General features: G+C 36.1%; 1 protein-coding gene across 1 annotated transcript in view; it reads right to left on the reverse strand.

Moving 5' to 3' along the window:
- Positions 1-22,171, reverse strand: part of LOC106614748 (uncharacterized) — a 44,430-nt gene extending 22,259 nt beyond the window's left edge. The window contains exon 1 of the mRNA XM_014230645.3: positions 20,270-22,171. Coding sequence (XP_014086120.2) covers positions 20,270-21,570 — 1,301 coding nt within the window. The 5' untranslated portion in view covers positions 21,571-22,171. The remainder of the gene's footprint in view (positions 1-20,269) is intronic.
- Between the last annotated feature and the right edge of the window lie 281 nt (positions 22,172-22,452).

Genomic DNA, 22,452 nt, shown 5'->3' on the forward strand with positions numbered 1-22,452 from the left:
CGTAAGCGCTGTGAGCTGGCGTCAGTGGCAGCGCAAAGTGTCAACTAACGCATGCAACACTCGTTTGTTGCATTAATAAAACCAATTTTCTCATTTTTGTCGCAGCGTTTTTTACCAACTCCACTGCCGTGGCCATTGCATTTGCTATTGTTGCTGTTGTTGCTTTCGTAGCTTGCGGTTGGCAACTTTGTTGGTGTGCAACTTTAACCCACACTTTGGCGTGCGCGTCTGCATGAGAAATGATAAAGCGCACATACTTTTTCGGCGGCATTAAAATTCATTTTCAATTGTTGTGCGCGCGCGGCAAGCGGCCAGCGTCAACAGAGGACGCGCTGGTAACCCCGCTAGCACAGATAGCGGTAAGTCATGCTCAGTGGCTGAGCAGTTAGTGAGCGAGCTCGATTTAGTGCGCCAGCTGCTGTGACACTTCATTTTTCCCCGCATCACCCCCGCTTATCCCCTGCACCCAGCGCGCCCTACTCGCTTGCTAATGTTATTGCTGACATGAAGCCACAACGAGCGGTTATAAGTAACTGTGCTTGTATGTATGTGTGGGTGTGTGCGTGCTACCAGCAACACACACTTTCTGCTGTAACCCAAAAATTACCATAAAATAATGTGAAATATTAAAATAGCAAATTTATTAGATGCTCCTGAGATGCACTGAGCAACAAACACAGCAGCGCTGGGCAACTAGCAAAGGCGCGGGCGAGCCAGGGGCGGGCGCTTGAGCCATAGCTGTAAAAATGGGGTTAAATAAAATTATGTTCATGTTCTTGTTTGATGATGATGATTATGGCAAATGATTTTGTATGCGCGCTAATATTTTATACATAAATATGTGTATGTGTATGTATGTATATATTGCTATACGTGTATGTATGTGGGTGCTGCGCATAATTCTATAATCATCAACCACTTTTTGAAACCCTGCTGCTGTTTGGGTGCTAACTTCACAATAAGTTTATTAAGTTTTATATCCGCTCACATATATACACCCACGCAAACACACAAACATACTCTTAAATATGAAAAGAGATTTGCGCTGCACCCCAAATCCGCAAGGGTTAGTTGCTACTGCATTAAGTAACTTACTTGCGATTTTCGCAATTCATCACCAACGCGTCACATTCCCATCCCGCACCACATCTACTGTCCCTTCGGCAGCACAACTTCTTAACTACTCAGCGTTGAACAGGGAGCGGCGAGCAAAAGAAATATAAAATCTCAAATTGCAAGTTTCAAACTCCTGGCTGTGCTCATTGAAGATGAAAATTCTTTGAACTCCAGCAAATGTGGGGGATTTCCGTGCTTGAAGTGACTGAACTCGTAGCGCAACGAAAAAATGGAAGAAGAGAGAAGACGAAATAGTAATAAAAATGCGAAGAAATGCAGTTTTTTTCGTAGGAAATGCGATACTTCAAAACAAAAAATACAAAAAATTGCAAAAAACACATTACAAAAATAATACAAAATAGCAACAACAACAACTGCATGCTGCATGCTTTTTCGCCAGAGTAAATAAATAAGTGCGCACAAACTGCGCCAGCAAAGGAGTTGAGCTTCAATAATTTTAATCAGTGCAGCTCATTCATGAAAGCCAGCGAGCGCAGAAATGAAGAGAAAACGGTAAAAAAAAGTAAAAAACAAAAAAAAAAAACCAAAAAAGGCAGCAACAGAAAATCACACGAGCAGGGTTGCTTTAATGAGGTTAATGTTGTGTAGAGTAGCTGTTGAGTGAGTTCATTGATAAAAATTTGCAAAATACTTGTGCTCAAATCGAAAAACATGTGTAAACGAATGCTGCTAGTGAATGAAAATGTTTTGTTCGTTATAGTAATAAATGGCGTAACGGAAAGAAGAGAAATGATACAGAGATCTGTACTCAAAGCAAAGGCACTAAACAATGGTTGCTTCTATGGACCACGAGAAATTGGATAGCCATCAATTGAGAGTTAGTTGCACGAGAGTGCTTGATGATGGCAATAACATTTTATTGGCTAAGTTTTGCAAAGTAGCTTACGATGAGTATTGTAAATTTGTATTTGTATTTGCCGCTAGTAAGTTTCTGTATTAAAAGTAGTAAAGTGCGGAAGAGTGACCGAGCAGAAATGCTTTCAAATAGCGCCCCTAAAAGTGCGCAGCGATATTGATCTGAATTGATGTACAGCACAGGGGTTAACGTATTTGTGAGCGTATCTACATATTTGTATATAAAAATTGGTAAAACAAAATAAAAAAATGTCAACAGAAATAACGAAATTAATTAGTATTTCATTTGATATTTTTATATTGATCTCTTACCCAACTTTTTCATGTGCGCCGCAATGTAGGCAACAATTTTACTGCTCTTTTTTGGCATATAGCATTTTTGCTTGTGAGCACAGCTGAATGTTTTCGTCAGCGGGATACCCGTTTTCATACATTTTTTACTTTAAATGCTTTTAATTTGCTACAATTCCATTTCAATGCAATAATAATACTAAATAACCGTATTAATTTATTTGTCAATAACGCCAAAGTTGAAAAGAATATACTGTTAAAACATATAATATATGAAATATGTTGTATAAATACGAATTTTGCTGACTATAGTTAAGATATGAACCAATATTGGAAGAATTTGTATAACAAACATTTTTAAATTTTTAACATTTTTAAATAAAATTTTTGAACTTGTTTGAAAGAAAGTATTCATTTATCTACACTAACGAAATTCTGAGCATATATTCATGATATGGTGGCTATTGTGACCTAGTCTCGTAAAATTGTGACCAAATAAGCGTTACGAGCTGAGTCGATTTAGCCATGTACGTCTGTCTGTCTCTCCGCTGTATATACAGAAATTACTCCCTCAGTTTTTGAGATATCGATCTGAAAATTTGCACACTTCTTTTTCTCCCCAAGAAGCTACTCATTTTAAAGAACCACCGTTAGCGGACCACTATAGTATTATATATAGCTAGCATACAAAGTGATCGATCAAAATAAAATTTTTCTATGGAAGAATTTTTCATTCGATGTTCACGAAATTTGGCACAAAATATTTTCGAAAGCAACGCTACATTCGCCCAATACTTTTTGTTTTTAAATCGGTGCCCTATAGCACATAGCTGTCATACAAAGTGATGGATCAAATCCCAGCCCTTGTATGGAAAACTTTTTTATTTGACAAGGTATCTTCATGAGATTTGGCAGAGCTTACTATCTAAGACAACGCTTTAATTTCCGAACATTTTGTTCGGATCGGTTGATTATAGCATATAGCTGTGATAGAAACTAGCCGTTTAAAATCGAGATAAAGATCTCCATAAAATATCTCTATTCCTTGTTAAGTAAAGTTGCCTTAATATAGTTGCTATAATAAATGCACATGTGAAGGGTATTATAACTATGGTGCAGTCGAAGTTAGCGTTAATTCTTGTTAAATTTAATCTTAAATATTATAAAGGTGCTATGAGATATTATTTTGTATGATTTTCTATTTTGCCACTACACTTACTCTATTATACTCTTTAGTAAGGCTTTTTTTATACCACATAGCAGTTTTTCAACCTTATTTTGTGTTGCATTTTATATGTTTCACAACAAGTTCTATTCAATATGATCAATTCCCATTGGAATAAGACAGTAAATTTTCCATCGAACTTTCTTCATCGAAACATTTGTTACATGAGATTTATTGCTTTTGCTCTGGGACATAACTTTTTGCCATTAAAATAAAGCACACTCACTAAGAGTTTTGTGTGTCTCAACTGATTGTGGGTAATTCCATATATGATGGAGCACCAAGCGCCACTTATTTCATGGCAATCATCAAAAAGAAAAAAGCTTTCAACACAGTGACTAAGTGGCTTAGATAAACCGACGTCATTCAATTTTCATAAAAGCTAGAGAAGTTCTAAGCTTTTTGCGACCCGATGCCACTTAGTGATTCATTAGCGCAATGCCCAAATTTCATGCAACCGCACGCCCAGCACAGAACGTCGTCAACCAGCCAGTCAGCCAGCCAAAAGACGCTCTTGACCATTTTTGCCACCAACTGCGCGTGCAAGAAATTTTTGTGAAAAAGATTTAAACTGAAAGCAGACAACTTAAAATAATCCATTTTGACAGCAAATGGCAAAAAGTCTCAAAATAAATTGCAAACAAAACGCGCAACAACAAAAAAAAAGAAAAAAAAAAAACAGGAAAAACCGGACAAAACAGCATATATAAAAAATGTTGAAAAAAATGAAAAATGCCATAATAAAAAGTTTAAAAGAAACGAGACGCAGACACAGGAGAATGCTAGTTAATGTATCTACGAGTCATGTCAATAGCTAAAACCTGGCTAACCACAAAAAAGACAATGGCAAGAACAACAGCGAGAAAAAATTGCAATAACCACAGTGTACAAGCCAAAAGGCAATAAAAGCAATAACAGCAATGTACTTAGTTAAGAACAAACGCAATGAAAAGTATTGGCAAACAAAAAAACGGTACGAGCATAGCGACAAGGCAATGAAGATAGCCGGTGCTGGACGCAGAGAGGAGAGGAGGAGTGCATGGAGCGGTGCTGGGCGAGATTGGCAGCAGCATGAATGACCACAAGCACCGTACAGAACCGCAAGACATGCATGAAAAATGATATTGATGGACTTCCTTTGCGGTGTCAGATAACCAAAGTTCATGCAGCACAACAGCCGAAACGTACACGGCGGACGGCGGACGGCGAACGGCGAGAGCGCACGGACGGGCGCAGTGCTGCGGTAAAGTACCAATGGAAAAGTGGTGAGCAAAAAATCTGAAAACCAACAATAGCTAAAGCCAAAGCAATTGTGATAGCAACGCATGAAGCCTTAATATCCATACACACACATATAGACATACATGCATAGAAAAAGTTCGTGCGGCTGTGGTTGGGGGCGGACAAGTGTCGGCAGGCAGCCGCGCTGGTCGGCGAGTGGCGGCAACAAATTGTAAGTGGACACCAACTGATTTCTTTTTACCTTTTCTTGCCACACGAACACAAACACATACACACACATACATATGTGCAACAACCTTTTTAGCTAGATAGCTTTTAGCAATTGTTTTTTTTTGTTGTTGGCGTTCGGTGAGTCCGTTGCTGACGCAGGCCAATCAAGTGACACACCATGTGCACGGGGATTTAACTTTTTTAAGTTAAATAAAATAGACAACACACTATATCTGTATACTATAAAGTACGATGTATATAATACTATATATATATTGGGTGTTGGCGGCTTTTGAAGGAGTAACGAAAAAGCACAGGTATATGCGCACGAAAATATTTAAAGATGTGTCGCAGCTAGCAACAGGAGGTGGCAAATGTCAGTTAAGCCAACACTCATGGGCGCACAAATGATGAAAACCGAACGTTTGCTATGTGGATATGGTTTTTATATTTCGTAAAAGAGTTTGGATGAAAATAAAAGTTAAAAATATTTTCTCGTTTCGAGTAAGCAGCGAGGGTTTTTTGTTGGTTATTTGCGGATATTGAAAAAGAATTGCACAAAATTTCGAATTTTCTAGTAAAATTTTTTAAAATAATTGAAATTTTTGGCATTTTTAAATAAAATATTTAATTTGATTGAAGGAAATTATTAAATAATTTAAGCTATCGAAATTCTATATGTTCAGAATAACATCATGATATAGTGGCAGCTATATGCTATAGTGGTCCGATTTGAACAACGTGCTAAGAGAATATAGCGTTATCTGGAACAACAATATATGTAAAATTTTGCGAATTTTTTAATAAAAAAAGGTATTCATTCAATGAATTAATTCTGATCAGTCAGTTTGTATGGCAGCTATATGCTATGGTAGTTTGATCTGAACAATACGCTCAAAAATTATAGCGTTGCCTTGGAAAATAAACTATACAAAATTTTGTGTAGATATATTGTCAATTAAAAAATTTTCCATACAAGGATTTAATCGGGAAGAGACACATTGTATGGCAGCTATATGCTATAGACGTCAGATATCAGCGATACCGACAAATTAGTAGTTTCTTGGTGAGAAAAAGATGTGTGCAAAATTTCAGATCAATATCGCAAAAACTGAGAGACTAGTTCGCGTTCTAATCAATTGTCATCTGTCACTTGTCATTTGTCAAGTATTCTATGATATTTCTGAGTGTTTATACTACTATTATAATGCATTAAATTACTGTAAATGCACTTAGTTGTATGTTTTTGGTTACTTGTTAATTATCAGCTGTCACTTGTCATTATTTATGGCATTTTCATATTTATCAATGCTTGTAGTAGTAAATCTCGTTTATTATTTCTCAGTTGTCATTGTGAGGTGACTCTAAACTTTAAAGTTTACTGGGCAGCATCAAATATACAATGTATATACGAGTATACATAGTTACGAAAGTGATCACTAAATAATATTGTGATTAATCACAGCTGTCAGAATATCAACTCTTCTTAATTTTTTATGGAAATTTCTACCAGCTTTTTAAAATTGACCATTTATTGTGTGTAATTAAGTATATGTATATAGTTACTAAAGTGATCACTAGTTAATATTGTGAATACTGACAGCTGTCAAAATATTGGCTTGGTAAATTTTTCCTAATTTTTTGGAACATCAGCTTAGCTTTTGTATTTCCTAGTTTATAATTACGAAATCTCTACAGAATATTATTTGAATGTGATCTTAATGAGTTATATGTCTTGAATTAGCAATGACAGTGATGACACGTACATACATAGATCTTTTTGCCACAAGATTATTCTTAAAAAAGGGAGAGTAATTAAACTAGGTCGGATATAATCGACCCTAAGAAGTATGACAAAGTACTTAAAATGCATGATGTTTATTGAGGACTCTTCATTAGTGACTGTGGAGCAATAATATAGGCAAATATATATTTCTTCCTAGATTGAGGCGATGCTAAGTCCTTCCATAAATGCTCGTTGGGTATATATATTTAATTCAATATGTCATATACAGACATCTTTTTTCATGCTGTGACATCTTTTTTTTGAGTATTTCTTTGTGATACAATAAGCATAAGTGTGTGTATGTGTGGATGGACGGCTATGAAACTCATATCTCTAACACTTTATGAGCGTTTGTGTGCAACGTGCCGAACCGTTCGTTAGAAATTGTCAAATAAATAAATTTACAAATTTTCTAGTGGCTATTGTTACGTGCCTAAGGCAACGCTACAATAATAACAACAAACAAATTGTAACTATAAAAGGTAATAGCAACAACAAAAACAAAAACAACAGCCATTTATATTTAGTGACGATTTGGAAGGCTGCTCATGCACATATACATATGTATGTACATACATATATGAAAGTATGTCCCTGTAGCTGCTTGTGTGTGTGTTGCTGTTCGAACTCTGCCGAGAATCAAATTAATTTGACGCATTTAATGCATTTCGTACATTTTCTTCTATTGAATTTTCTACAATGTATTTCAGTATGCTCGTCTGCCATATGTACCTATGTACATGTGTATGTGTGCTTGTGCTTGGCTGCCTTAGAATATGCAGCAATTTTGGAGCTGAACAGCTGCCGCTGCTCTTAAGTGCTGTTGCTTTTGTTGTTGTCTTGCCTGCGGCCGAAGTCTGCATGTAAAACATAATAATGGTGTTTGTGTAGCGCTAATGACTTGAGCCAACACTAGCAACTAGCCGTTCAAATGGAGCGCTGGGCTCACTTAGCCGGATCCTATGCGGCGTACGGTCAGTTGAAATGAAGCTGCTGATGAGCGCTGCGTTTGCTTGAGGTAAACTTTTTAAAGAAATATCAATAGAAAGCTATCTGTGAGTATGTGTGTATGTGTGTGTATATATAGAGCTTTGTGCTTGTAAGTGTGTACTTGTTAGTATTTGTTTGTTCAAGCAATTAGTGGCCGTGATATTTATACTCAGTTTGGGCCAATTGTTTGCCAGTTATTTTATGCTTGTTTGTGCTAAGTATCTATGTGTGTGTATGTATGTATATATATGTGTGTGTTTGTATATTTTGTTTGATGAATTTGTAAATGTGGCAATGTAATTAACAGTTGATGCTCGCCAGCACAGTTTGTGTGTTCAATTTAATTTAAGTAAATTTAAAGCCATTTGCGTGCGTGTGTGTATGTCACTGGCATATAGATCTTTGGCATAAATATTTGTGTTAGCCACACAAAGTCACACACACGTATGAACTTCAGCCAACACATGCACAAGCGCAAATGTGCGGCCAACATATGTAGTATACATACACATATATATGTAAGTTTGTAGCAAGTGTGTCTTTGGTTGCATTTGTAAGTGTTACATGGCTGCTACACTGCTTGCTGTTGTTTTTGCAGCCACTCTGCTGCATTGCCAGTTCGATTGCCTACAAGCATGCTTGTAAATCAAGCGCTTGTTTACTTAACAAAGCGACAAGCTGCTTGAGTGCCGGCAAGACAATGTCGCCTATTTGCCTTGTGCTCGTATGCACTTGTAGCTGCAAAGCGCACACACACAAACACATACAAGTGAATATATATGCGAGCATGAGCAATTTTGTGCATGTGTGCAGAAAATATCGAGTTATCTGCCGAGTTACTGTAATACAGCTAAATTGCATTTGAAGCAGCCCACAGTAAGACTTGAGAGCGCTGCATCTTTGCTTGTTCTACAGACTCTCAAGCAAGCTCTTAGCAGCCAAGCACACCTCTAACTATATATATATATATATGTATAATATTCCTTTATATACATGCATACTTACTTGCTCATACATATGCTCGTGTTAATGTAAAATTTAAAGCAAGCATGTAAACAGCTTAAGCTGCTTTTAGCTGTCAATTAGCATATAAATCTGAATCATCTGCCTCTTGGTTCTTTGTTGCAGCAATGCACATGTAAGTAAGTGTATCTGTGTGTGTGTGTGCGTTGATGTAAAGACTGACATACTAACTGACAAAGGCATACTTAAGTACGTTATAAATGTGTACCAGAAAACATTTGCCTGCATATATGTATTAAAGTCCATACAATTTTATATATGAATGTCTACATATACTTAAATATATATACTTTACAAATCGACTGTGGAAACGATGTGAGTATGCTCAATTAGATGATTACTTGAGATTTTCAGGTCATTTTATGTAGTTGGTTTCATTACTTTACGGTGTTCTTGAATATATCCTATGTACAAAGATATGTACATAATAAATATATATTAATAGCAAAATTGCGCATATAAGCACGTACGTGTACATATTTGTTCATTTATATGAAAGCACCACATTTAACTGATCGGTTTGCCATCTGGCATTATCTATAATATATTGTATATACATATGTATGTACATAATATGTATAGATTTATTTTGGATTGTCCAAAAAGTTTCTTTACAATAATTTCCACAATTTTTACAAAATTAAGTAAGATATCGCTTTATGCTATAGTTTTAAACATACATTTCTAATTGATCAATGAGCTGCGTTGATTTAGCCTTGTCCTATATACTCAGATCCCTCCGCTTATGAGATAACGATCTGAAATTTTGCACATCGTCTCACCTTTCAAAGAAGCAACTTATTTATTGGAATTACTGGTATCGGACCACTATAGCATATAGCTGCCATACAAACTGACCGATTCAACTGAAGTTCTTGTATGGAAAACTTTTTTATTTGACAAGGTATCTTTACAAACTTTGACATGAATTAATTTCCAACGCAACGCTACAATCTCCGAACATTTTGTTCAGATTGGACCACTATAGCATACAGCTGCCGTACAAACTGACCGATTCAACTGCTATCTGATCGAAATCAACATAAAGATCTGCTTATACCCTTTTATGCTGTAAGAAATGCACCTGTGAATGATATTAGAGCTTCGCTGCAGCCGAAGTTAACGTTATTCAATATATTTCGTTTTTATAACTTATAGAAATAATGTGCATATTTATTTTTGCTGTCAAATAGTTTCGTATTTTCTTGAAAAATTATTATCAAACATTTCCAGTCACCCATTATTTAAACAAAATCACTCAAATATGTATGCGTATGCTAATTTCAATTCTCTAGTGTGCATTATACACATACACAAAGTTATAATTATGTATGTTTGTGTATACAAACAGAGAGTAAGGCAAGCAAACAAATTTTCCTTCTCGACAAATATAATAATTTTGTGTTAATCAAGATTGCATGGCACTTATTTGTGGCTCATCAGCGGCAGCACTTGGCTGTATCACAATAACAAAGGCACCAGCATAACAGTAGTGGCCTTAAGTATTTACATACATATGCAGGTACATATATATATATATATATATATATATATATATTTATATATTGTACAATCTGATTATGTTAAATGACCGCTACACTCTAATGCAAGTGTCCATCAAATTGATTTGCTGGTGCTGTGCATGGCTGCAGTGAGACATGAATTATCTTTTTGCTTTTGTAGGAGTTGTTGTTATTGTTGTTGTTGCTTGTTATCAATGTTAAAGAGATTTTACACACTTCAGCTGACAAAAGCAATTTAAATTTCAATTGTGCGGAGTATGCGTTTGAAGCTGATTGCGTTCAAGTGTGCGGCACGGCAATGTGATAATCATACGAAAGTATATAAACATGCATACATATATGTGTACATAATTATTTATATACATAGGTATATGTGTGCTTATGGGCTTCAGCGCATAAATATGCATAGATATGCAGTCAAATGTGACATATTGCAACTGCTCTGTATAGATATTGTTAACTAGGCACCCACACATACACCAAACAATTGCATTTACAGTTGCTCTTTGAGTGTGCGTGTGCATGTGCACTTAAAGCTTGCAGCTGATTGCACACAAATTTTAATATTGTACAAATTCTAATTTGTTTGAAAATTTCTCTTATAATATTAAAAACTTGGACTGTGGCATATTTTTAATTAAAATATATATTAATTAATTAATTTGAAAATTGCTTTTGAATTCATTTCACAACCGTATGCGAAGTCAATCGCTAACAAAACAAATATTTTTAGCTTCCCGAAACTGAATAATTACGTATGTATGAATGTGTATTAGAGATTCTATTGTTATTATATAAATTAAAAAGTAGATCCTGTTTTTGACGCTCATAAATAAAGGTATTCGTAATAAAACAAAAATTTTTCTTTTTTAAAAAATTTTTCGTTTTGCTTTGAAATTCAATTTTCTTGGTATTTATATTAAATCTGTTACTGAACTGTGTCGCCAGACTCGTTCTCAAAAAAATTACGTTAGAAATATTAAAGCAAAAAATTAACTATTTATTATATATCTAAAAGCTTTTAATCCCTACTTATGTCAAATAGCTGGAATACATCATATTTCAGACATAATAATACATAACGGTCATATCAGATCACTACCGAAATCATTTTAATTCCGATACAAAGTGATGAGTGCTTGACAGGTGCTGCACCCATATAAGTTGACTGCCACCAAAAATCTATTGAAACATGCTAAGTTCTAAAAAAATATTTTTTAAGTACTTTTTTCTTATATAAATCCACTTTATTAAACGAATACTGGTACTTTTTCATTATTTTCATTGCAAAGGCTAAAATTGATTTATCTGGATTATCTTATTTGAAGTTACAAACAATATCCACTCTAAATGGTAATCTAACATTTATGTGTGCATGTGTGTGTATATGTGCGGCAGTGCAACATAAATTTTATTGCACGCATAACTGTTTGCAGTTATGCAAATTTATTTTTCTGCATAATTAAGTTCACAGAATAAATGTAAATTTTCGCGGTTATCAGAGGATTTGTTAACTAGTTTACTCAGCTCGCTGCATCTGCATATATATATGTATATATAGTTACCAACAAAATTGTAACAAAAATTGTGTGTTGCGAAAATTCCATTTAAACAATAAAACTAATTTAATTACAATAACTAAATGCTTCACAATCATTATTATTTTTTGATGAATTTTTTGTTTCAGAATTAATTTGCATTGGAAAAATATTGAAAAAATATGCACAATACTGAATTGTAGTTGCAGTTTAATTAAATACAGAATATTGTTGTTGCTTTATAAGCCTTTTAATTATACGTTAATAGTAAATGGGTCCGCATTTAGCGTGAAATTTAGTTGTGGTTCGTGAATTCCACATTTAGGTTCAAGGGTTTCATATACAATTTTAGGAATTCCCACTCTAATTTCGAGCTAATTTTATAAGTGTGTTCAAAAGTAATTTCTAGAATTCAATTTTCCGTGTAGCTAATGCAGTCCCATCACATTTATACAGCTGCGTAGGTCATCGGCAGCAGTCGTGTTGCCTGGCGCGCAGGCCTCTGCATAACGAAAATTGTCGAAAATGTCAAAATTGGCATAACTAACAAAAAAGTAACGTAGAAAATGTTTGAATTTTCATCAAATTTTGCTCGCCCATTTCTGCCAACCCGAAATTGGCATTGTACAAATTGCTTGCTTTTTGCTCTACGTACATACTATATACATATTTTTATTTGCATGGAAGAAATGCCTATTGAAACAAAGTATTAACAAAGCGAATATTTATAATCTAATTTTAATTGAATTGCCGTTTTTGTGGAAAACTTTTGGTTTTTTCGGCGCAAACATTTTCGCATACCAACACATACATACTAACACAAACATGTTCAAAAGTGCATGCATTTTTGTAAAAAATTGTTTTTTGTAAATTCGTTATTTTTTTTGTCAATACCTTTGATTGCTCAGATTTTTAATGAGTTAGTGTTGTTTCAGTGTCTGTAGCGGTTTTTTCTGCGATTTATTTGATATTTGATTATAGTTTTTGCAACAAAATTAATTTTCCATTAAATTGTTAGAATTTTACATATTGCATTTTGATTGCGATCAAAGTTATGCTGCACTTTGACATTAATTTTGTGCAGAAAATTATTTATTTAAATTTTTAAAACTATTTTTTGGCAAGCTTTGACTAAATTAACACATAATTTACGGTATTAAGTTATTTTAATTTGATTTCTGTGCAGAAAAAAATTTATGAAAAAATCATTTGTTTTATTTTACAATTCTTAAATATATTTTTTATATATTATATAATATATGTATTTTATACACATATTTTAATATATTTTTTCCATTGTGTCTGTTTGCTTACAATTTGAATTTATTCCTTCCTCTTTCCGATTTTTATTTCACTTTTATCAATGTACTTAAATTAAATACGTTTTGTTAATTCTGTTTGACGGACATTGTGTTGTGATAGTGTGTAATTTATAGACTCTAGAGAGCAAATGAGTGCCATTGTGGTTTAGTCGGTTTGTGGTTTGAAGATGTCAATTTTGATTGCGAAGTGAACGCGAGAAAAAGTGTATTGTAGTACATGGAAAAAGTATTGCAGTTATTTATGTAATATATGGCATTAATTGAAAAAATAATTTGAATGTGAAAAAAGAAAATTAATTTTATTGACAATTTGATTTAATTTATTTGCGGGATTTTATATTGCCGAATTCAATTTAATTTGGCTTTGTTTATGCATCAGTACTTATGGTTTTTATAGCCCTTATTCAAAATTGATTGAATATTTTCAGTATGGTCAACTTGATTTTCTTTTCTTTGTAGTAAAGTAGGCCATAGGTAGGCTCTGAAAATTCCTTCAAAGAAACTTCTGAGACTGAAAAGTGAGAATTATTTAATCCTTTTGTAATTAGAATATGAATATCTTTAAGGTATCCAAAGGGAAGCGAAAAAATGTATATGAAGGCTTTGTCCTAAAAAAAAACAGCTTTATAACATGAATACTAAATATATCAATCCTACGATGACCACTTGTTTGCGCACACTGTCTTCTTCAATGAACCTATGCTCGTCTCGGCCAAGCTCAACAAGGTGGAATATAAAAAATATATTAAAAAACCTTTTACATCAAGTGATGAGTGAAAGCACACAGAAGGCTTTAAGCTTTTGAAGCATAAGACTTCGAAGAAATCTTCATAGTATAATATATAATGATAGAACTGCGATCTTCATCTTCAATGCTATCTAAACTATATTATTATATATTATAGTTCAGTGAGATATGTAAACATTAACTTTAAATAAAGCTTCTGTTGTTTCTAATCTACTCATTTCCATTACTAATTTACAATATTTATCGACCAATTACTCTCTAGTTTACTTTTGAGTTAGCATGAGTAGATATTCTTGTTATGAAAAATATTCTTAGTACTGCGAGAATACTTTGAAGCTCACGTATTCGAAAGCTTTTGGGGTAGAAAGCTTGCAAGTGTCCTATATTTGAACAAAATAATTGAAGAAAAGGGTTGGTTAAACTTTGGCTAGGAGTAAAAAAGTTCGTCTTGAGAACGTAAACAAGCGACAGTGAATTTGAAATTTCGCACACGCCCTTTTCTACTCAAGAATACTATATAAACTGAACGGTCAAAATCAAGTTTTTGTATGGAAAACTCTTTTATTTGACAAGTTATCTTTATGAAATTTGGCATATACTTGTATTATGGTTTGAGGTGGTTTGGTTTGTATATGGTGCAATCGAAGTAAATTTGTTCCTTGTTCTAATTCATTACAGTTAAAATTTTAAGAATTCAACAAACTAGCTCATTCCCCCAGTACTTGCATATATACAGACATAAGCACGTAGGCACGCACAAGCCCAAGATATAGAATTAAATTATTTTCTTCATATTACTGTTGGGAGGACTTTCAGATACAGATTTAATATAAAGTAGCTACCAAATTTCATGCCAAATTATTACCCACACACACCACATACCAACGCATACGTGCTCTAACACATGTATATATATGTATTTATATAATTGGGTCAATTACAACACTTAGTTGGCAGCCCAACGACACTAAGTACCATACAATTATCAACGTACATATCATTAAAGTAATTAATCGTGTTTTTTGTTATTATTGTGTACGCTCTAATTCACAATTCGCATTCGGAGCCAGCTGCCGGTTGCCCGTTGCTGTTGTTGTTGTTGCTGCTGCTGCTGCTGTTGACTGCATCTTTTAGTCAACCCACCTCCCCGCCCTCCCCAAGCATCTTGTGCGACGGCTGGCGGTGTGAAGTAGATTTATGCAAGGGCCACCCATTATGACGGGCGCACGTACAGACGCGGGCATTAATTTCTGTTTCTGTTTCTGTTGCTGTGTATGTTTGAGTAAATGAACTGGTCTACTCAAAGGAGTACAACACACATATTCAGCTGCAACATTGTCTGTGTCAAATACTAAAAAGCAGACATTTCAAAACTTTTTGGCAGCAGCGACATGCAAATGTTTGATGGCTGATGGCAGGAAGAGATAAAAATTAAGTAGCAGGAAAAATAAAAATTACAAAAAGAAAACAAACGCAAATTATAAAAATAAATTGCGGAGAAAAGTCTCCAACGTTTGCTTAGAGTGAGTAAATATAGTAGAAATGACAACTAAATAGCTGTGAAAGAATAACAAAGCATACCAAAAAAATATATGTAAATAAAAAGAAACAGAAATAAAAAAACGGAAAAGAAAAATACAAAATTAAGAAAATAAAAAAATGAATAAAAAACAACGGCAACTACAAATAGTTCGCGCATTGTGTGTTACAAAAGTATAGCGACATTTGTGGAATTTCTATTGGCTTCGCGCGTCAGGCGCTATTTCCTCATAAGCGCGCACACACAAACACACACATAGAAATATATATGGAGAAATGTGTGTATTCAAACTCATACGAAATACGTTTGGCAGTGAATCGGCAGCGACACAAGCATATACCTATAAGTAAGTAAGTAAGTACGTAAGCACAGAAGTTTATGTCTGTCTGTCAGTCTGACTGCCAGCGCTGCTCCAACAATGGCAAGGCAAGCGCAAAGTTTCTCGGTGAGAAAAGATGAAATAAAGTAAAATAAAATAAAGTAGCATAAAATAATAGTAGCAACACAATACAATATACAAATATGAGTGTGTATATTTGCATGTGTTTGTGCGCGTGTGTGCGCGCTCAAAGGGACAAAAATAATAATGAAATGAAATTGTCGACAATGAAGCGCTATAAATGCGTTTCCTCGTCGCGCACGTTTAATATGCCACAAAAGCGTATTAAGGCAGCACTATTGAGCGGTGGCGGCCTCAAGTGCGTGGCGGCGGCGGCGGTGGCGCAGATTGCGGCAACACACAGATACAATGAGTGCGGCAAGCGGCAAGCGACAATCACCAACTTTTATACGCGTACATATTAAACAATACAATAAAACCGAGAAGGCTCCTCGGTAAGCTCCACTCAATGCCCGCGCGCGCCTCTGTGTGTTGCAGCAACCAGCGCGCCACATTACTGCTTGTGGCACATTTGTATGCATGTGCGTTGCATGCGTTAGCGTGACAAGATTTTCGGGCAATGATAAGTGAGCCAACGCGGTAATCGCACCACGACGGTGGTGGGGACGTTTTCGAATAAAATGTACGCAGTGAAGACAAATGTGCGCTGAAAAAATCGTAAAAGTTTGCCTCAGCTTCTGCGCCGCCGCTGCCGCTGCTGCTGGGTGCCCGAAGCTTTGCCGCAGCGCGCTGTTATGAGTGAATTTTTTCTTTGTAAGTTTTTTTCCTACAGTTTTCATTGCCCCCAAATGTTGTACACAATGCGTACGCACATACATACATGGTAGCTTTTTGTGCGCGATTGTTTAAGTCATGCGCTTGTCTGCACGTCGTCCACATAGCGGCACGCACACACACGCGCGCACACATGCTGCGCCGCGTTTACCCAGTCAAGCAGCCAGCCGTCCAGCCAAACAGGCAAGTAGTCAAGAGCAGCCCCATTCAGACATTCATCCGCTTGTCCGTCTGGCCTCTGGCTGTCCGTCCGTCCGTCCATCCATCCATCCCGCATCGTGATGGAGCATGCCAATTACAATTTTAAATGCGCCTGTCAAACTGAAACTTTTTCGAGAGATGCTTGATTTCATTTCCCGCTCCAAACAATATTTCTGATTTTTTCCGTTTTCGTTCTTGTTCTTGTGCTCCGATTTTTTTCATTATATTTTTCATATGCATATGCTTGCTGTGTTCGTTGGACACCAGGTTTGATTTTTTCTCCATTTTTGTTTTATTTTTTTGGGCGCATTTTTTCATTTCGAATAGTTCTGCTTTTGTTTCATTTGTTACACGTATTCCGTCTGCTTCTGGGGTGGTTTTCGACATTTTGGATGACTGGCTTTGATTTAGGAGCCACTTTAACTTCGCATCGCTGCGGTTCGAGTGGACTTTTGGCGCAGCCAACATCAGTAGTGGCACGAAATAGCACAACAAAAAAACAAAGAAACCAAAAAGAACAACAACAAGAATTGGAGCAAGTACATAGTTGTAATGTATGGGATTGTATTGAAAAAGTTCTCGTAGCAATGAAGAAGCCAAAAAACAAATCATCATCAACATAGCGACTGCTTGCCGCCCCGCCCCCGTGTTACTACTTCCCAACGTTGCTTTGTACGCGCATGTGCGTGTGTGTGTGTGTGTAGGGCATGCAATAAAAACGCATGTTACAAGGACGTCGTCCCTTTGTTTTAAGCACCAAAAATAGCTACGCCGCAAGCAACACTGTTCACACTTTGCGCCCGACTTGGCTGCGATTGTGACAGGAATAAAAATGATGGAAATTTGTTGACGCTTTGCTGTGCGCCCTACAAATATCGATACACTTAAAGCGATAAATTTTCATTTGCTCGCAAAACAAATAAATTGGAAAAATGCATATGTATGTATATATGTATGCGTGTGTGTTTTGTGTTTGATTACTTAAATTATGTTGGTTAATGTTGCTATTGATTTGTGGATTTCGTGCGTGATAACTTGATTTTGTCGCAATGCTGGTCTCCGTATGAGTGCCTATGTGTGTTGTGTAAGGACACATTCCTTTATAGCAGCACAATTTCTAAGCAAAAGGCGAGGTTGCGTTGAAAACATGTTCTGTTTGGCTTGAAATCCCTCGCATATGTTGGTGAGAGAAATGAAAGACACGTGACTTTAGAAACTTTTTATAGCTTCTTGGGATACTGCTAAGGCTAGAGGTTATGCTACAGGTCACGCTGTGGCGTGACTTTACGAAACAAGTACTACATTAAATCTGAAGTGTGTTATGGTTTAGCTAAGACGAATGGCAGGAGTATTGGTTTTAAAACGAAAAACTGCTTCTGCTTCTTACTTAATGCACTCTCAATAATTTGAAAGCCTTCCCTACGTTAATTATATGATAGGTGTTTTACGACAAATTGTTAAGGAAATTTAAAAAATTTAAAAAAAGCTATAATACGCTTCACAGGTACATTTCTTATAGCATAAAAGGGTATAAAAAGATCCATATCTTGATTTTGATCCGTAAATTTGTATGACAGCTATACGTTATGGTGGTCTGATCTAAACAATTTGTTCGGAAATTATAGGGTTGCCTTGAAATATATATATATGCCAAATTTTGTGAACATGTCTGGTCAAGTAAAAAAGTTTTCCATAGAAGAACTTGTTTCCGATCGGTCAGTTTGTATGACAGCTATATCTATAGTGGTTCGCTATCGGTGGTTCTTTCCAATGAGCAGCTTCTTGAGAAGAAAATAATGTGAACAAAATTTCAGATCGATATCTCAAACACTGAGGGACTAGTTCGCGTATTGGCTGGACCGCCTCAGTTCGTCACGCTGATAATTTATATACCATATAAACATTTATTTTATAAGGTCTCCGACGTTTCCTTCTGGGTGTTACAAAATTCTTGGCAAACTTAGTATAAACGACCAGTATACCTGTTCAGGGTATAAACGAATACGTGTTTTAGGGCATCTGTTAGGGTTCTGTTCAAAGTTTTCGTACTGTAAAGTGAAGAATTAAGTTAAACGTTTATTTTTCATGACTTAACCTTGAACCTTTGACTAACCAAACATTTCATAACAAGAAACAAGGATGTGTATCAAGTAGTATTATTCTTTAGGGTAAAAAAAGAAGAATATTCTATGTGCAGTAGTTGTTTTTATGTTAACAAAAAATTGAATATACTTTTTGATGGTCCCCATTATTGAAAAAGCTCTACAACATAATCCGAATATAAAACAGTGATCTTCTTTTAACAATGAAACAAAATTTGTTGCAAAAAAATCAAAAAAATTAACTCAAAATATGTAATTATTTAAGTATTATTGTGGAAAATTGCAGTTGAAATCATAGTTGAACATGTAATATGTTGTATAATACAATAGTTCAAGGTTCTAACGAATGTCTAGAAAAAATATTCTCAATGACAAATTTAAAATTGATTCTTTGACATTTCAAAAAAGTTGGGAAGCTTATCCCAACAGAAATATAACTTCAAAATAATAGAAATATTTTCTAAGCAAAAGGATATTTTCAACATTTGTTGAATCTTTAGGATACTGCTTTGTAAACATATATTATAATCTTCAAACGATATTTTGAAACAAAAAAATATTTTCAATAAAGTTCTTCGTTAAACATTTCATTCACGGCGAGACTAGTTCGATTCCCATATACAAGTAATACGAACAGGAACTAGGTGACAACTATGTTTGCAAAGCAACAAAAACTAGATTATTAGTGAGATTAGCTTAAGAGTCATGCTTTGATTGCTCATGCGCTCTCCATACTCTCAAATATCTATCTTAAATCTCGAAAATACGTTGCAAACAGTTCAAATTGAAATCGATCTTAGCAAGGAATAGTCTTTATTTTATTAATATATTAAAATAAAAGAATATTTATACTTTCAAAGTTGATTTTTCTGCAGCTAATGGCTTGTTCACTCCTGCTGCTACAAAAAGTTATGACACGTAACGGCAACATGTCAAGGTTTTTAAGTTTTCTTTAATAAAAAATACCATTAAATGGCATTAACATGTTATGTTTTCAATAAATGACATTTAATGTCATAATATAAACGTGTCCTACTCACTTTCGTGTATACATATGTAAGTATGTATGTGTATAAATATAAGCTTTTAAATGTGATACTTAAAGCTTCATATTAATTATTGGCTTTAAGCTGAAAATTCGCATAAACTCTCTGTGTGTCACCACACTTTCAATTACAGCGGCGTTGAAATTACTCAACAACCAACACATACGTGCGTTAAACGCACACATACGAATATAAAGCGCCTGTATATTGAAAGTATCTTATATATAGCTAATTAAATGAGTAAATAACTTTTATATATAAATCTATAAGTATACATATAGTCTTGTAAACGGTTATGGTATTGCTTTTCACCCACCTGTGGTGCAGATGCCTGCCGAGATGCGCATATGGCGCCGTCGCCGTAGTTATCAGCTGATACGGCTGTTGTTGCAAGTATGCTGCCGCCGTTGCGGCATCCACAATCGGTGCATTCAAGAAGGGCGAACCAGCTGCCGCACTTGCAATCTGTCCCATTGCATTGGCAGCCGCTGTCATATTGCCATGATCTAGAAATATGGCCGCATATTGTGGTGGATAGGTGGCAGCAGCCGCAGCTGCTGCCGCTGTAACAGCACCCTGTGTCGCATTTACAGCCACATTCGCATTCCATTTCGCTTTGCTGCTCGTTTTGTGCGACTTGCGCGTACGTGAGCGTTTGCTGGCACGCGACGATGACTCACGCGAACAGGTGCTCGTGTTCAGCAGCTCGGCCAGTTCGGTTACGCTGGCATTGTTATTGTTATTATTATTGTTGTTGTTCGTGGTGGTAGCGTTGGCGGCATTTGCCGCGCTCATCGGTGGCAGTGGCGGCAACTGCAGTTGAGCGCGTGCGGCCGCCAGTTGACATTGCTGGGCCATTGATGTACCCATGCAACCAACAACGGCAGCATCAGCAGCACCACTACTACCACCGCCCACATACGCAGCGCCCACGCCACTGCCAATACTGAGACTACCGATTGAGGGCGGAAATTGGAGTTCGCTATAAATACTGGACTCGAGTATGTTGCTATCGGAGGTGCTGCGATTGAACAGGAATTGCTCGAATTCATCGTTCGCCACAGCATCGGACGCCTCAACGGCATCCAAATCTACAACGCCATTCATCGTGGCGTTGGTGTTGGTGTTGTCGGTGGAGGAGAGTAGTGCGGTGCTTTCAATGGCGGAATCATCACAATTGCTGGATGAATCGGCCATGTGAGCCTCTGTTTGCTGATATAGCTTTTGTGTCTGTTGTTGTTGGTGGTGTAGATTCTGATGGCTGTTGTAGCTGCCGTTGATTACAATCTCCGGTATGCTGGCAAACTGCCCTTCCGGCTGTTGGTAATAGCTGCTATTCCTATGACTGCTAATGCTGTTGTTGCTGTTGCTGTTGCTGCCACTGCTACAGTTGCTGCTGTAGCTCGTATTGTAGTCGTATACGGCACCCATGATTGTCCCGTTCTCAAAGACAACCGAGCCACTCGAAATGTTGTTGCTGGAAGCGGTGTTGTTGTGATTTTTGTTGTTTGTGTTTTTGTTGCTATTGCTAGCATTGAAGGTGATGGTAGCTTTGGCGTTGGCGTTGGCAGTGGAAGTGATTTGATTTATGGGGGTGGCATTTCTGCTGGCTTCCATGTTGCTAATGATTGCGTTTAGGTAATTTCTTTTATTTATGTTGTTGAATGTTTTATTGCAGCGGAGATTAGTTGCAATTTCTGGGCTTTTTGTGTGCTTAATGACTGCTTTAAGTGCGGAAATGTACGTTTTTACCGTTTGTGTAAGGAAATTATTTTATGGTTTTCTTGTTGTTGTTGCCTACGAGGGTGCATGTAGTCAGCAGTGTTTTCTGTTTGTCAGCTTCTGTACATTTTTCTACTTTAAAACAAATTTGGCACAATTTTATTTTTCTTAACTTTTTTAAATATTAAACAATTTTTTTTGTTTTTGTTGTTAATCTTATTATTTACAATTCACTTTCACTTTATATGGTGTACATCTGTATGCATATCCTTACGCGCACAGGATTCCGGCGCTCCATTCATCAATACAATATATTTCATAGGCGCTTCACTTTCTTCCCTTAATCACGTCGCGCGTCGTGCGTTTACGTTACGTGTTTTAACCCGCTTAAACACACACGCACACACACACAGCCATACGTAAAATTTCGTACACAGGTACACACGCAAACACTTGCATGCGATTTGACCGGTCTGTACCGCTTGGAGTGCCGCCAAAAACTGATTTGAAAAATTCAAATTTTTGTTTACGTCGTCGCACGCTTAGCCATAACCATAATGTAGCTCTTCACCACACTTTCGTGCTCTCATGAGAGTATGTGTATGTGAAGTAACAAATGTGTATCTGCTTGTTTGTTTGTTGGATTGCTTTTGCTTGCTTGCTGGCTGGCTTGCCCGTATTTTGTGTGTGTTTGTGAGAGCGCTTTAGGTATGAAAACAAACAACCACCAAAATCGATCGCCCCTCCAGCATACTGCCGGGTCGTCAACAAATGCAT

This window comes from Bactrocera oleae, chromosome 4 (assembly GCF_042242935.1).
Source record: "Bactrocera oleae isolate idBacOlea1 chromosome 4, idBacOlea1, whole genome shotgun sequence".
NCBI classification, from domain to species: Eukaryota; Metazoa; Arthropoda; class Insecta; order Diptera; family Tephritidae; genus Bactrocera; species Bactrocera oleae.